The sequence below is a fragment of the Chelmon rostratus genome, chromosome 20 (genome assembly GCF_017976325.1).
Source record: "Chelmon rostratus isolate fCheRos1 chromosome 20, fCheRos1.pri, whole genome shotgun sequence".
In the NCBI taxonomy this organism is placed as follows: Eukaryota; Metazoa; Chordata; class Actinopteri; order Chaetodontiformes; family Chaetodontidae; genus Chelmon; species Chelmon rostratus.
Window position 1 is genome coordinate 22,676,899 of NC_055677.1, and position 12,708 is coordinate 22,689,606.

The 12,708-nt window shown below is 41.3% G+C and overlaps 1 protein-coding gene across 2 annotated transcripts in view; it reads right to left on the bottom strand.

The window, feature by feature from the left end:
* Positions 1-10,163, bottom strand: part of pde1ca (phosphodiesterase 1C, calmodulin-dependent a) — a 46,214-nt gene extending 36,051 nt beyond the window's left edge. For both annotated transcript variants that reach the window (XM_041961525.1, XM_041961524.1), the window contains exons 1-5: positions 10,079-10,163; positions 4,761-4,811; positions 4,453-4,612; positions 3,132-3,245; positions 1,297-1,479 (exon numbers count right to left, since the gene is read on the bottom strand). In XM_041961525.1, the coding sequence (XP_041817459.1) occupies positions 1,297-1,479; positions 3,132-3,245; positions 4,453-4,612; positions 4,761-4,811; positions 10,079-10,163 (593 nt within the window). The remainder of the gene's footprint in view (positions 1-1,296; positions 1,480-3,131; positions 3,246-4,452; positions 4,613-4,760; positions 4,812-10,078) is intronic.
* Between the last annotated feature and the right edge of the window lie 2,545 nt (positions 10,164-12,708).

The window sequence follows — 12,708 nt, forward strand, 5'->3', positions numbered from 1 at the left end:
CATCAAGAGATCCAGTCAGTTTTGCCTTGCTAAAGAGAACCTAGTCATTTTTGTTTGCCTTGCTAAGAGAATTTAATGACTTTTGTTTTGCCTTGCATAGTGACAAAAAACAACAACATAGAAACAAATAAAAAAACTATTTCACTATGGCAGAGGGGAGACTGAATTAACTGGTGATTCTATCAATTTGGGAACACCAGAGCCAAGTCGTTTGATTTAGATGCCATGCAACTAAATTAAGTCAGCAGGCTATAGTCAGTTTTAGTCGACGGCACGTTCTGGGCACCTGTTGTGCAAGTCTTTTGTAACAACGGGTGACTTGGATCACTGCCAGCACAGCCAAATGTGTAAAGTGCCATTTTTGACCAAACCAAACCAAAGAAGAAATTATATAGTCATGTTCTCGTGGAGTTTGTATCATAAACATAACATAAACATTAAAATGCCCAACTTTTCTTCCTACTGGTTTGCAATGATAATTCACAGTTTTGTTGATTGGTACCAGGTATTAATAGAGGTACAATGAAGGACAAATAATGTCCTGGACTGCCCTCTGGACACCACTGAGGATGTAGGTGAGAGGAGGACGTTAGCCAAGCTGACATTGATCATGGACAACCCCTCCCACCCCCTGCATAACACAGTCGGGGCCCTTAGCAGCTCCTTTAGTAACAGACTGCTGCATCCAGTGTGTAAGAAGGAATACTACGGCAGGTCCTTCATTCCAACATCTGTCAGATTATTCAGCATCGCTTAACAAAAGACTGTGTTGTTTGACAAATTAAGCTCATATCCATACTTTTTGTGCAACATTACATATTTTCTTTTACATTCTGTGAAATATTACTTTTGGTATATTTTATGCTTCTGTGCAATAGTAGTAATAGTAGTACCAATGTATAGTCTTCTTTTTATTTGGCATTTTGTTTTTTTTTCGAATGTTCTCTATCTCTGCTGCTATTTTTCTTCCCATTGCTTTTACATGCTGCTGTAATACCCAAATTTCCCCGGCTGGGGATAAATAAAGTTTTTTTCTTATCTTAAATGGTTATTTGGCAAACAGAATTTGATCTTACAAAACTGCATGTGGATAAAATGCTGTCATATATGCAAACTGTTCTACAGTTGTATAAAAAATGTTATACCACTTTGTCAAATCTCAATATTTTTTATGAAAATTAATCATCAAATCAATATTAAGGACCAACAATCCCACAGGACTGTTACATCAAGTAAACTTAACAGACAACACAAGACCCAACAAGCTAACCTTTCTAAAATCAAACAAAACCAAACCTCTCTACAAAGATGCCAGCCTGCACTGCATGGACAATGCTGCGGAAACGTGGCTTATCTTCGTTGCGGCGGAGCATTAGGCCCCTCTGCCGGGTAAATGTAGAAGCCAGCCAGTCACGAACCTCTGATGGTACTGAGTCTGACTGGATGTCACTCAGCTCATCCTCTGGATCCACCATCCGTCTGCAGGGAGAGGCACATTCACAAAAAACAAAAACTCAAAAACAGTTCCTACAGGCTACTATATGTATGCGTATACAAATGATCATCTGACGCTCTTGCACAGTTTATGTATTTGCACTGTTTAGTTATCACACTGTTTCTCTGTTTTTCATATTTTTCACCTGTGAGTGTGTGAGTGTGTGTGCATGTGCATGCTCTCATTCTCATTAAAGTGAAGATGTGGAGATGTGGAGACACCTATTGTGCCAGGAAAAAATACAGAAATGGTCCTGAACACTTTGTTTTATATGTTTAACAGTTTTTTCAAGAATACAGTTTCACAATCGTGCAAGATTGTAGTCCTGAAACTATACAGGTGTGTACCTGAGATCAAAATGAAGGTGTAGTCCAGCCCATGAGTGCTAAATACCCATGTGATAATGTAGTAGGACAATATTCATACATTTATATCATACATCCAAAGGATTAAAGTGAGTATACAATATGTTTGCCATTTCTGTGGTTAAAACCCTTAGAGCAAGTGACACTGTAAGACTTGCTCTTGTGCCTGTTTAAATTGTGCTTCCATGGCCTCTGTGAACCTGGAGTGACACAGTGTCATTAATACTAGTTCTGGAAGTAATGTGTTACTTGGAATTCCACTGCTTTCAGTCGTAACTAGAAATTTAGCTCATTACTTTTTCAACTGAAATAACACTTGTGCAATTACAGAAATTTAAATGGGCTCGTCTGCTACTTTTATCTTTTGTGAAAATGGTGGACAACTGTAGAGGATAGAAGACAAATGCAGTCTATCCCCAGGATTTTCTGGTTTTGGATCAAATGTCACTGAATGTTACAGTGGCACAAGACAGTTCAGGCTATGTGAGCTGGCTTTTCATCATAGTGAGTATAATGTTTCCAATATAAACGGAAGAAATTTGGGTTTACTGAATCTAATTATGTATTAACTATTGTAGCAAAGCTTGGCTAAGATTTTAGTATTCTTCTACCAAATCATACTGCTTAACCAAGACAATACAAGCATAGCCTAATGGTAGGACTACGAGTTGTTGCTACCCTCTGATGGTTGGGAATATTAATATCTCCTTTTGCTACAGTGATAATGGGTACAGTGATCCAGACTCCTGTCCTGTCCCACACTGTGCTGCAGCAACACTGAAATCATATTTTGTCCATTAATGTGTGCATTAATGGACAAAAGTAATGCAAAATTTACCTTCCCTTGTAACTAATTACTTTGTTATGCAGTAAAGTAAGTTCCTGTTGAAGTCTCCCATATACTCTTATGTCCCAAATGTCTACATACATGTACATGTGCCTCCATCAGTGTAGGCTTTACAGCAATCTATTACTCAAAGGCAGTGGTAAAGCACTGTATGGTACCACAGGTTTAGGGTGTGCGAGAGTAAAAATTTAAGCAAAGATTTGGAATGCAGGGCTTTTTACTTGCTAGTAAAGAAAAAAAACTTGAAAACTTCTTCCACCACTGCTTAAAAGTCTGTGTAATAACCAGTAGTGATAGGACCAAGCATTCAAGAGCAGATTTTCTATCAACAACAATCTTTGTGAAACAAATGTGAACTTTTGGTATCACATGTTTAACTGTAGTATAGTTTGACTAGAGCATAGCTGAGCTGAAATCTCCTTGCCTGGTTTCCTCAATGTATAGAGATTCAAGGACTGAGGCAGCATACTCCAGGTTTTTCTTCAGGTCCACCACAGATGCCTCTCCCCTCTCCAGCTGCTTTACAAGACATCGCAACCTGCAACACATAGCCACCACACCAACATCAGCATCACCACTTCATCGAAACAATGCCCCATGTTTGATTTGGGTTGTGGAATCAGAACTCAGGGAGAGAAGGAAACACACAGCTTGTTACAAGCATTCAAATATCCCTTACATTGACCCATTGTCCCCCCACCTTTGATCTTTCATTAGTAACTTCCTGAGTGCCTAAACTGTTATCTCTGTTTTACAATTACAGATATTGCTAAATACATGCATATGTTCATAAATCCAGAATGATATTTACAGTAATACAAATAGTGTTAATAATACATACAGAAAAAGCAGTAGATATGGACATTATGAGAAACTATAGTAACTGTTTGAGGTGTGAGAGCTATTTTGATTTTGAGCAAGGAGCCGTAGTTGTTAACTTTTTATAATGCTTTACAATTAAACTAATTGCTCTGAATAATGCATTTCTTAAATCTGTATCCAGAGCCACTTCCCACACATTATTTAGGATTAATTAAAACAAACTTGGAAATAGGATGCGTGTACTTTGAGAGAAAGCCAGTGTCTGTCTAACACAGTTCATTCACCACAAAGCGAAATACAGAGCTGTTTTATTCGTCCATCACTTGCCGGAGGTGCAGACTCAAACAGCCACATTGCCATGTCAGCCCATTCCTGCAAGATATCTCCACAGCTACAACATAGATTTACATTAGTTGAATGGTGAGCTCATTCACTGACAGGCTCTTTTTCACTCTCTTTTCATTTTGGGCACTCTTTGAATTTTCTTTCTACACAATCAAAGCCAAATGGCAACTTTGCAAAAAGCTGCAGCATTTTATCTTCTTGTCAGTAAATTAAATGAAATTGAAGCACTTTTATGCTCCCAAAGTGATGACCTTGGCCTTTCCCCTGACATCACTTAAAACTGTCAAACTGCAATTTTTTACACAAGATGACTTATGTCATTTTACATATGCATGTAACGTTATTCAACGTCACACTGTAGCAGGGCTGTATGCTCCTACTTAAAAATGTGGCTACACATCAAGGCTACAGTGGTGAAAGACATCGTGGAGACTCTCCACTGTAACTGCAGTTGCGGATGATACATTTACATACATACAATATAAATACTGGTAGGGAGAAAAAAAGGACAGTTTATGTTTGTACTTTGTTTCTTTTGGAGTGTCTATGTATGGGTGTTGTTTCTGTCTGCATGTGACCTGATTGCAGTCTTCTCCATGGCGTCAGGTTCATCAGGGACTGGCAGCTCATCAGCCAGGATTTCTGCTGTGCTGCGTGGGTCAATCAGAATTCCTTTGTGGTCAGTGATGCCAGTGCAGGCTCTGACAGCGGTACAGAGTGCATTCTGGGACTGTGAGCCTGGACAATTTTCATACAAACATTCTTTACATATTTTTACATGTATCATTAAACACTCCATATCTACCTCAATGACACAACTCATGGCAATAACTTCTGAATTTCCAGAGTTGAACTTGGTGAAAATTGTCACCTTTGGTGAACTCACGTGCAAAGCTGGCCTTTGGATGGTGGTTGCTTTCCCCCGCCTCATTGGCAACTGCAAGAAGAATTAGGATTTCTTTTGTATTACATTCTCATTGGTTATGTGTCGTGCTATATTGTGTTTATATACTATCTGCTATTAATATGTAAGTACATCACATACTATGTTTAGATTACGTCACATGTACTTCATACAGCTATAAATTTATTAGAGCTGTCAATCCTGTAATTGCATTTCTGTCCATCCCCTGACCTCTCTCTGCCTCTCTCTCTCTCTTTCTGGTTCTGCTCGAGGTTTCTGCCTCCTAAAAGGAAGTTTTTCCTCGCCAGCCACTGTTGCCAAAGTGCTTGCTAATGAGGGAATTGTTGGGTCTCTGTAGATAAAGAGTTTGGTCTGCTCTATATGGAAATTGTCCTGAGACAACTTCGGCTTTGATTTGGCGCTATATAAAAAACTGAATAGAATTGAATTAATATAAAACAGATGTTTAAATGTATCCAACAGTACAGGTTCAGCCCCACAGGTGTTTTCACTTCCTGCACCTGATCAGACCTCTTCTCAGAAGTGTAGTGGAGTTGACATGCTTTGCTTGACTGACATCTCTTATACTCCCCTGTTGCACCAGTGAAAGTGGGATAAGCTGCACCTTTATTATTCTTACTAGCACATTCATGTTGACCAACCATGCAGAGGTCAAATCAGCCTGAAAACACCTTTATGGGTGTACACACAACTAAAGATGCACTCTGTAACTTTACTTATTGACGCTCCTCCAAACTGCAACCACAAATCCTGTAAGGCAGGGGTATTCAACTAAAACCATAAGAGGTCCAGTTAGAGAGAGTTTCTCGAACAAAGGTCTGGAAGGTCATGTCTAACTATTTATTTTGATACATTTTTAAGTAGCCTAGCAGTTGTATCAACGCCTGCATGTAATCAATATCTTCATCTGCTTGCATGTGGAGAGGGCCATTATTTACCCATTTAAAGTGCCATGTGACTTCCTTTGAGAACCCCCTGACATGGCTGTGTTGAGAAATGGATTCTGAACGAACATGGTGATGTCATGTCCCGCCGTGTTTGATGTGTCTGTGTCTCACAGTGTTTAGTCTTGTCGGGCACTTCCTGTTTTATTGTGAACCCTAACTCTCCTCTCGTTTCAGACCCTGACTTCCTGATGTGCTTCCCGCTTGTCTGATTGTCTGCCCCGCCCTGATTGTCTCCACCTGTTCATTGTTACCTCATGTATATATAGTCGGCGTCTCCCTTTGTCTTGTGCCAGATTGTCTCGTACGTCATGTGCCCCGTGTCTTGTCTTGCAATTCGTCCTGCTATCTATATCTACTCAGTTATTGCCTTTGATACCTTAGCGTCTTTAGTTCTCCTTAGAAAGCCTTAGCGATTTTTGTTCTTGCCTTTGACATACCTTTGAGCCCTGAGTTTTTGCCTGTATTGCCTTTTGCCTTTTTGTTAATAAATCAGCCATAGCGCTCGCTTTTTGTTGGAACTGTGTTTGGTCTCCTGCATTTGAGTCCTGACTCCTTTGAGCCCCTGGGCCCTTTCAGGTGAGCTGCTGTCCAAAGCTGAAGCTGTTGAAACGGTTGCTGAAGTTTATAATCAGCTTATCAATAAAGTTAACAAAAGATGACACATCAGTCTGTCCCTGAACCTGTTGCTGCACTGATGGGAAGTGTGCACAGTCTTCCTACAGGTCTTCCCTGAACACCTCAAGTTTCCTCTGAAAGGAGCGGACAGTTGCCCCATAGCCTCAAATTCAGTTCATTCAGATGTTGCTGAGCCATCTCATACTGTTGTGCAGCAAAGGATCATCAGCATTGGCATCAACTTCTCTGAGGAATTCCCTGAGCAGATGAGGAAGAGAGGAAGAGGATGCCCTGATAGAATTGATCATTTTCATCATTGTATTCATCACCTCAGCATGCTCACCTGACAGGGAGGCACACAGGACAGACTGATGAATGATGCAATGCTAAGCTATGAGCTCAGGATTGTCTTCTTTCAGGCTTCTTTCAACAGCTCCCTTCTCTCTCCCGATCCTAGCGGGGGCTTCATTTGGGGTTTTTGAAACCACTTGTTTTGGCTCTGTTCCTCTCTTTGTTAACATCTCTTTAATAGCCAGGTGGATGCATTCTCCTCTTGTACTGGTCTGAAGCTCTTCACAGAACATTTTCTTGTCTGTGTTGAAAAACCTGACATACACTAACATCTGAGCATTGTGACACACATCAGTGGACTCATCCACAGCTAAGCCTACACATGGTGCCTTATGCATGGCTTCATCCAGCTGGGTTAGCACATCCTGAGTTAAGATTTCACTTTTCGTTGTGGCCGATGATGCTTACATGGGTATTTGCTTTATTTTATCACAAAGCTCTTTTTTTAGTGTTTCAGCCACTGCACTCATGCATTCTTTGACAACCCCTCCATCAGTAAATGGCTTTTTGCGTTGACCCAAAATCCAAGCAACTCTGTGGGAACACTCATGAGCACGCTGTTGGGCAGTGAATGTGTGGCTCAGGTTCCTGGTGGACTGATCATATTGGTGTCTGAGACCACTTATTTTCTGTAATCTCACTTCAGATTTGAGTGGGTATGTTTGTTCAAAGCCTTTATGTTTTGTCTCATGATGGCCTTTCACACTGGTACTTCTAGTACGTGCCAAGCTTTCTGAACATATGAGACACACTGCTTTAGTGCGCCCAGTGGGAACTATGAACAGTGTGTCATTTGTTACTTATTTTTCTCTTCCTTTCTCCGTCTCACTCCTCTGTTTCTCAACTTTCTCCAGCGCAGTCATCTGCATATCTCCCTTTGTTTTCTCTTCCTGTACTGCTATCCTTCTTTTTCTTTCTACCATGTTTTCATGTGTTACTTGCCTCTAACTATCTCATCTGTCTGTATAGTCACAGTGTTTACTGCCTGGAATGCACAGACTTGATTTGCTGAGTAGTATCACGTGGGATGGCTAATGGCAATTGGTCTGTGCGTTTCCTCATCCGCTAAACCACTCCCGTAAAGGCTACAAAAGCTGCTGGTTAAAATAGAAGTCAGGTTTTAAATCATAACCTTCTGTTTTGTCTGTAGGTTCAGGTCCTATGGAACTCGGACCGTGGTCCACCTGTTAATGACCTATGCTGTAAGTTTTCATCCACTTAATTCAGTATCCTTGGTAGTCTGTGATACTTCACACAAAGGATACCATATAGTTTCAACGATCCTCTGTAAATGAAAGAATATGGTCAAGACCTAATTGATATGGAAAGTGTCATTAGACAGCTTTGGTTGTGATTTGGCACTTCTGCAAATTTCTCCTTGGAGATAAATAAAGTATCTATCTATCTATCTATCTATCTATCTATCTATCTATCTATCTATCTATCTATCTATCTATCTATCTAAATAAATACAATTGAATTGATTTACACTGAGTTAGTAAAATCAAGGATAAATCAGAATAAATGTGGGTGTGTGTGAGAAAGTGATTGGGAGATGGGGAGTGCAGCTGAAATCAGGCAGAGGAGATAAAGTGCAGCAAGATTACGCTGTGACAGAGGCCACTTCATTAGTGATAATGACTCCCTGAGCTCAGCGCCCTAACAACTGACAACACACAAACGTTTATTTGCTCCAGTCAAAATGATGTCATGATCATTTCCCATCTCTTCTGGTTCCCATAGAGACAGCAGATAGTAAACATACACAAACTGTAAAACTGCATGACCCTCTGTTCTACTAATACTGCATTTTCTCTGAAGACAATAATGTTCTGTATACAGGCACCCTTTCCACAGGCATATGACCACACTTAGAATTTGCTAGCATTGCAGTGAAATCTAAGCATTAATAGGATTAGATCAAAGAAGGCTCATATGGGTCATTTTAGTCTAAAGGACTGTGGAGCATCATCATTGGCATGTCTGTTTAATGTCATCAACAGGAAGAAATCATAATTCGGACAAACCGCTTGCTGGCTGGAAAGTGTGGCTTCAGTAAATATATTCAGGGAGCCAACAGACTATACCACTGCTTTCAACATACCTAACACGTGTGATGAGCTGTGTACATATGTTGAAGCCAGCTACAATATTATGATTGAGCTCTTTGTTTTTTACAGAAACCTGCCATAATTCTGCAATCCAAAACAGTGCATATATGCAGCTCCTTGAGAGAGAATTAAAGGCAGTTATCTTATCTCAATCTTATTTGTGTGTGTGTTTCTGTCTCACCAAATGATGAAACTACCAGAGCAGAGTGTCAAATCACTTATGTGTTCATTAACATCTACTAAACAAGCCTGCCATACCAATGGTGACCGTAGCAGATTTGAATTATAGCTAATTGCCGATCTCTCTGCCAGTCTCAGCAAAGTGTAAGATGCACCACAAAATTAGCTCTGCCCAGCTCATAGTGAGCTACTAACAAACTGATTGGCAGTCCGAGCCACCACAGTTCTCAGTGGTAATGGAGAGGTCATGGATGGGAGATGCCTTCCCTGGAAGGAAGAGCAGCTCAGGCTTGTTGAGGTTGCGTTTCAGGTGGTGTGCAGACAACCACTGACATATGCCAGCAAAGCATACAGCACTACAACCTGGGTTTCAGACCAGGCAAAGCCATGGGAGTAACAGAGCCAAGTTGCTTGGTGTAAATAGAAAAGAGAGAAAAAGAAATTCCAGTGTCATGAAATCCTTAGAAAGGATCATGTCTGAGGAACTGCAGAGGGAGGTGGGATTCCCTAGATGAATAATGTTAGAAAGAAACGCAGCACTGATGATGTCCATATTTTGACCATAGTGCCTTTTGTTATGAAGCACTATAAAAGGTTTGTTCTGTTGCCATACTCGTAGCCACACATATTGCTTAAAAAGTAGTCCAAGTGAGGCTCCGCATATTAGGGGCTCCACATTGACAGTAATCTTAGCTAGTACACCCATGTTGCAAATGTTTGTGCGCTTCCATCTATCATTCCCTCAATTTATATGCTTATTAAGGTGTATTTATATATCAGTGAGTGTGTTTTAATGAATAGGCCCTTTGGGTATTTCAGTTCAAATCAGTGTATCCAAACACACTTTTCCTATTTAAGTGTGGTTTTATTAATGTATGTTTTTTTATGTAGCAATTCTTTTAAACTAGTTGAAATGGGTGGGCCCTATACAACACATATAATGATACAATAACCTGAAGATACAAACTGCATCTGTTCAGCAACACAATAGCACCATGGACCAAACCACTCTCGCTGTCTTTCTCACACACACACACACACAAGCATGCACATCCTATAACAAAGAGTCTCCTACCGATAGTAAAGCTGAAGCCATCAATGCTGAAAGTGGCACTCCGACACTTTTTAAATCCCTGTTGTTTAGATGTCGGTTCTGTCATTGTGGCTTTTGATGCACACTCCTCTGCTCTCTGCCAGGCAGTGGGTGAGTGTGGAGAGCAGAACACTATTTCCCAGGAGACGAGTGAACCAAGGGGCTGTTCCCCCTTGAGTGGATGTAACCCTGGCAGTGGTTTTAGTCCCACTTGAGACTGGAAGTGCTGCGGAGCTTCCAGCAGACGTGTTTAGTTGGCATGCTGACATCCTCCCCTTGTTTCTTCCCTGCCTTTCATCACTCAAGACCACTGTGAATCTACAGGAGTAGCAGTCACAATAGCCGTTCCCTCCCATTGTCTCCCTTCTGCCTCTCTCTTACAGCTGTCATCCACACCTGATAATCAATCAGATAAACACTCCTTTCTCCCTTGTGGTCTCTTACATGGCCATCCTCACATCTGCCCCAGTTTAGTCTCCTCCTCCTTCACAGCCTTCTTGTATATACACACACACACATACACACTGCTCTTTTGCTCTGGAAACAATAAAATTATAAGAAATGTGACACACACACATACCAAACACATATGCATTCATAGCTTTTATGCACCATGACTACTTTACAGATTATGTAGCAGCAGTGTGTGCTTTCACATGGTGTTTATAGTTATGTTTATCTCTGGAATTGAGAGTGACGATACTTCATCAGACAGGGATCTACCACATCAAACAGGACCCCAGGTGCAGGCTGTGCAAAGGTGCTCCTGAGACAGATCAGCACATAGTAGCAGGGTGTAAGATGCTGGCAGGAAAAGTGTACATGGAACGCCATAAGCAAGTGGCAGGCATAGTGTACAGGAACAATTGTTCTGAATATGAGCTGGAAACCTAAAGATCAAAATGTAAGACACCTCTTAAGGTGGTGGAGAATGACTGAGCCAAGATCCTGTGGAGATCCAGACTGACAGGATGGGGGTGGCTAACCAACCAGACATCGTGTTGATGGACAGCAACATCAAGAAGAAGGAACACGAGAAACTCAAAAAAAATATGAAGGGCTGAAAGAAGAGCTACGGAAGATATGGGAATAAAGGCAACAGTAGTAACAGTGGCAACCTTAGCACTGGGGCAGTGACCCACAACTGGGAGAATGGCTTCAGCAGCTTCTAGGAATCTGCTCCCAAATTTTCTCCAGTATCACACAGTCAACAAGTAAAGAACCGGCTACATCCTGCTAGCAGACCTTCACCACCGTTTCATGCTTGCCTTGATGCCAAGCACGCTGGGCAAGCACTAACTCTGCAGGCTGCCTGTCAGTGCTGTGCATGTCTTCCTGCAAAGGACCTCCAGCAGCAAGCAAATGACTTCATGGAGCTCCAGGTGGAGGGCGGTAAGCTGAATTGACAGTGGCAGTATCCCTCCAGAGGAAAGGACAGAAAAGCTCATCTTCAGTGACAACTTCCCAGACATCCTGGTTGGGGACTCAGATGGTGGGCATAAGTCCGCAGTCTCAGCTCCCTCCATCTTGGGCTCTCCTCCTGGTTCTCCTGTTTCCTGCTGGGAGACCAGCTGTCATATTATGAGGACAGGGTTCTGCATCTGTGGCTTTCCCTGTTACCTAGCTAGCAATCTTATCTCATCTGATAAATGTATCTATGGTGGCAATGCTGTTTGTCCATGGGGACTTGCGTAGATAGCAGTTTTTATGTGACGTCATCGGCAGGCGCGGCCTGAGGGGGGGGGGATTCACTGGTTGTCATGGAGATGTGCCTGGTGTGTGTGTGTGAATGTGTGTGAATGTGTGTCTGTGTCTGTCTTGAATTAGTTGGAATTGTTTTGGTGATTGGCTCTGTTCTGTTCAGTACCTCATAGAATAATACAGTTGTTTTGATAAGTGATAATATTGCCTATCCACTTGTAGGATTGCTTCCCTCTTTGCAGTACATTGAGTAGTTGAGAAGTGAGAACATTATTTTGCATTCATAACTTTCATTATTGATTTTTGCCTTGCCTTGCCTTGTATTTCTGCCTCTCGCTTTAGGTGAATAATCACAATTTCACCACATCTGTCCATAATCCCAAAATTAAGACATGAGGCTTGCTCTTCCCTATATATATTTGACAGGGTTTCACACACATACCATTGGTGCCTGAAAAAGAGTCCACACTTGAAACACATTGGACTTGGTTTGCACGTATAATTGCATTTGTGTGGAAAGCCCGAAAAAAGCTGAAAAGGATGCGGAATTGAAGGCTCTGAAGTGACACACTCAACTCCCCCCAAACAAAGGTCAGATAAAGAAAATAATAATGTCAAGAAGCCTACATTTTTACATTTCACCAATGGTGTGCCTTTGCTAAGAATTAGCTCCTTGTCCATTTTCTTTTGTAAATCACATTTAATTTGAATTTATTCTATAGATGGTTCTGCTGTCCAAAGTAGTTGTTCAAATCAGAGTTTGTGGATAAAGATAAAGATAAAGAGGCTTTTCCCTCAGCTTGGTGGGAAGGAAATTGAGCTTTAAGTTATTCCCCTGCCTCTATATGTGAAGACTCCTGCTGCACAGTGACTACCTGCAAAGATCTGCCCTCTACATCCAAGAAAAGGTA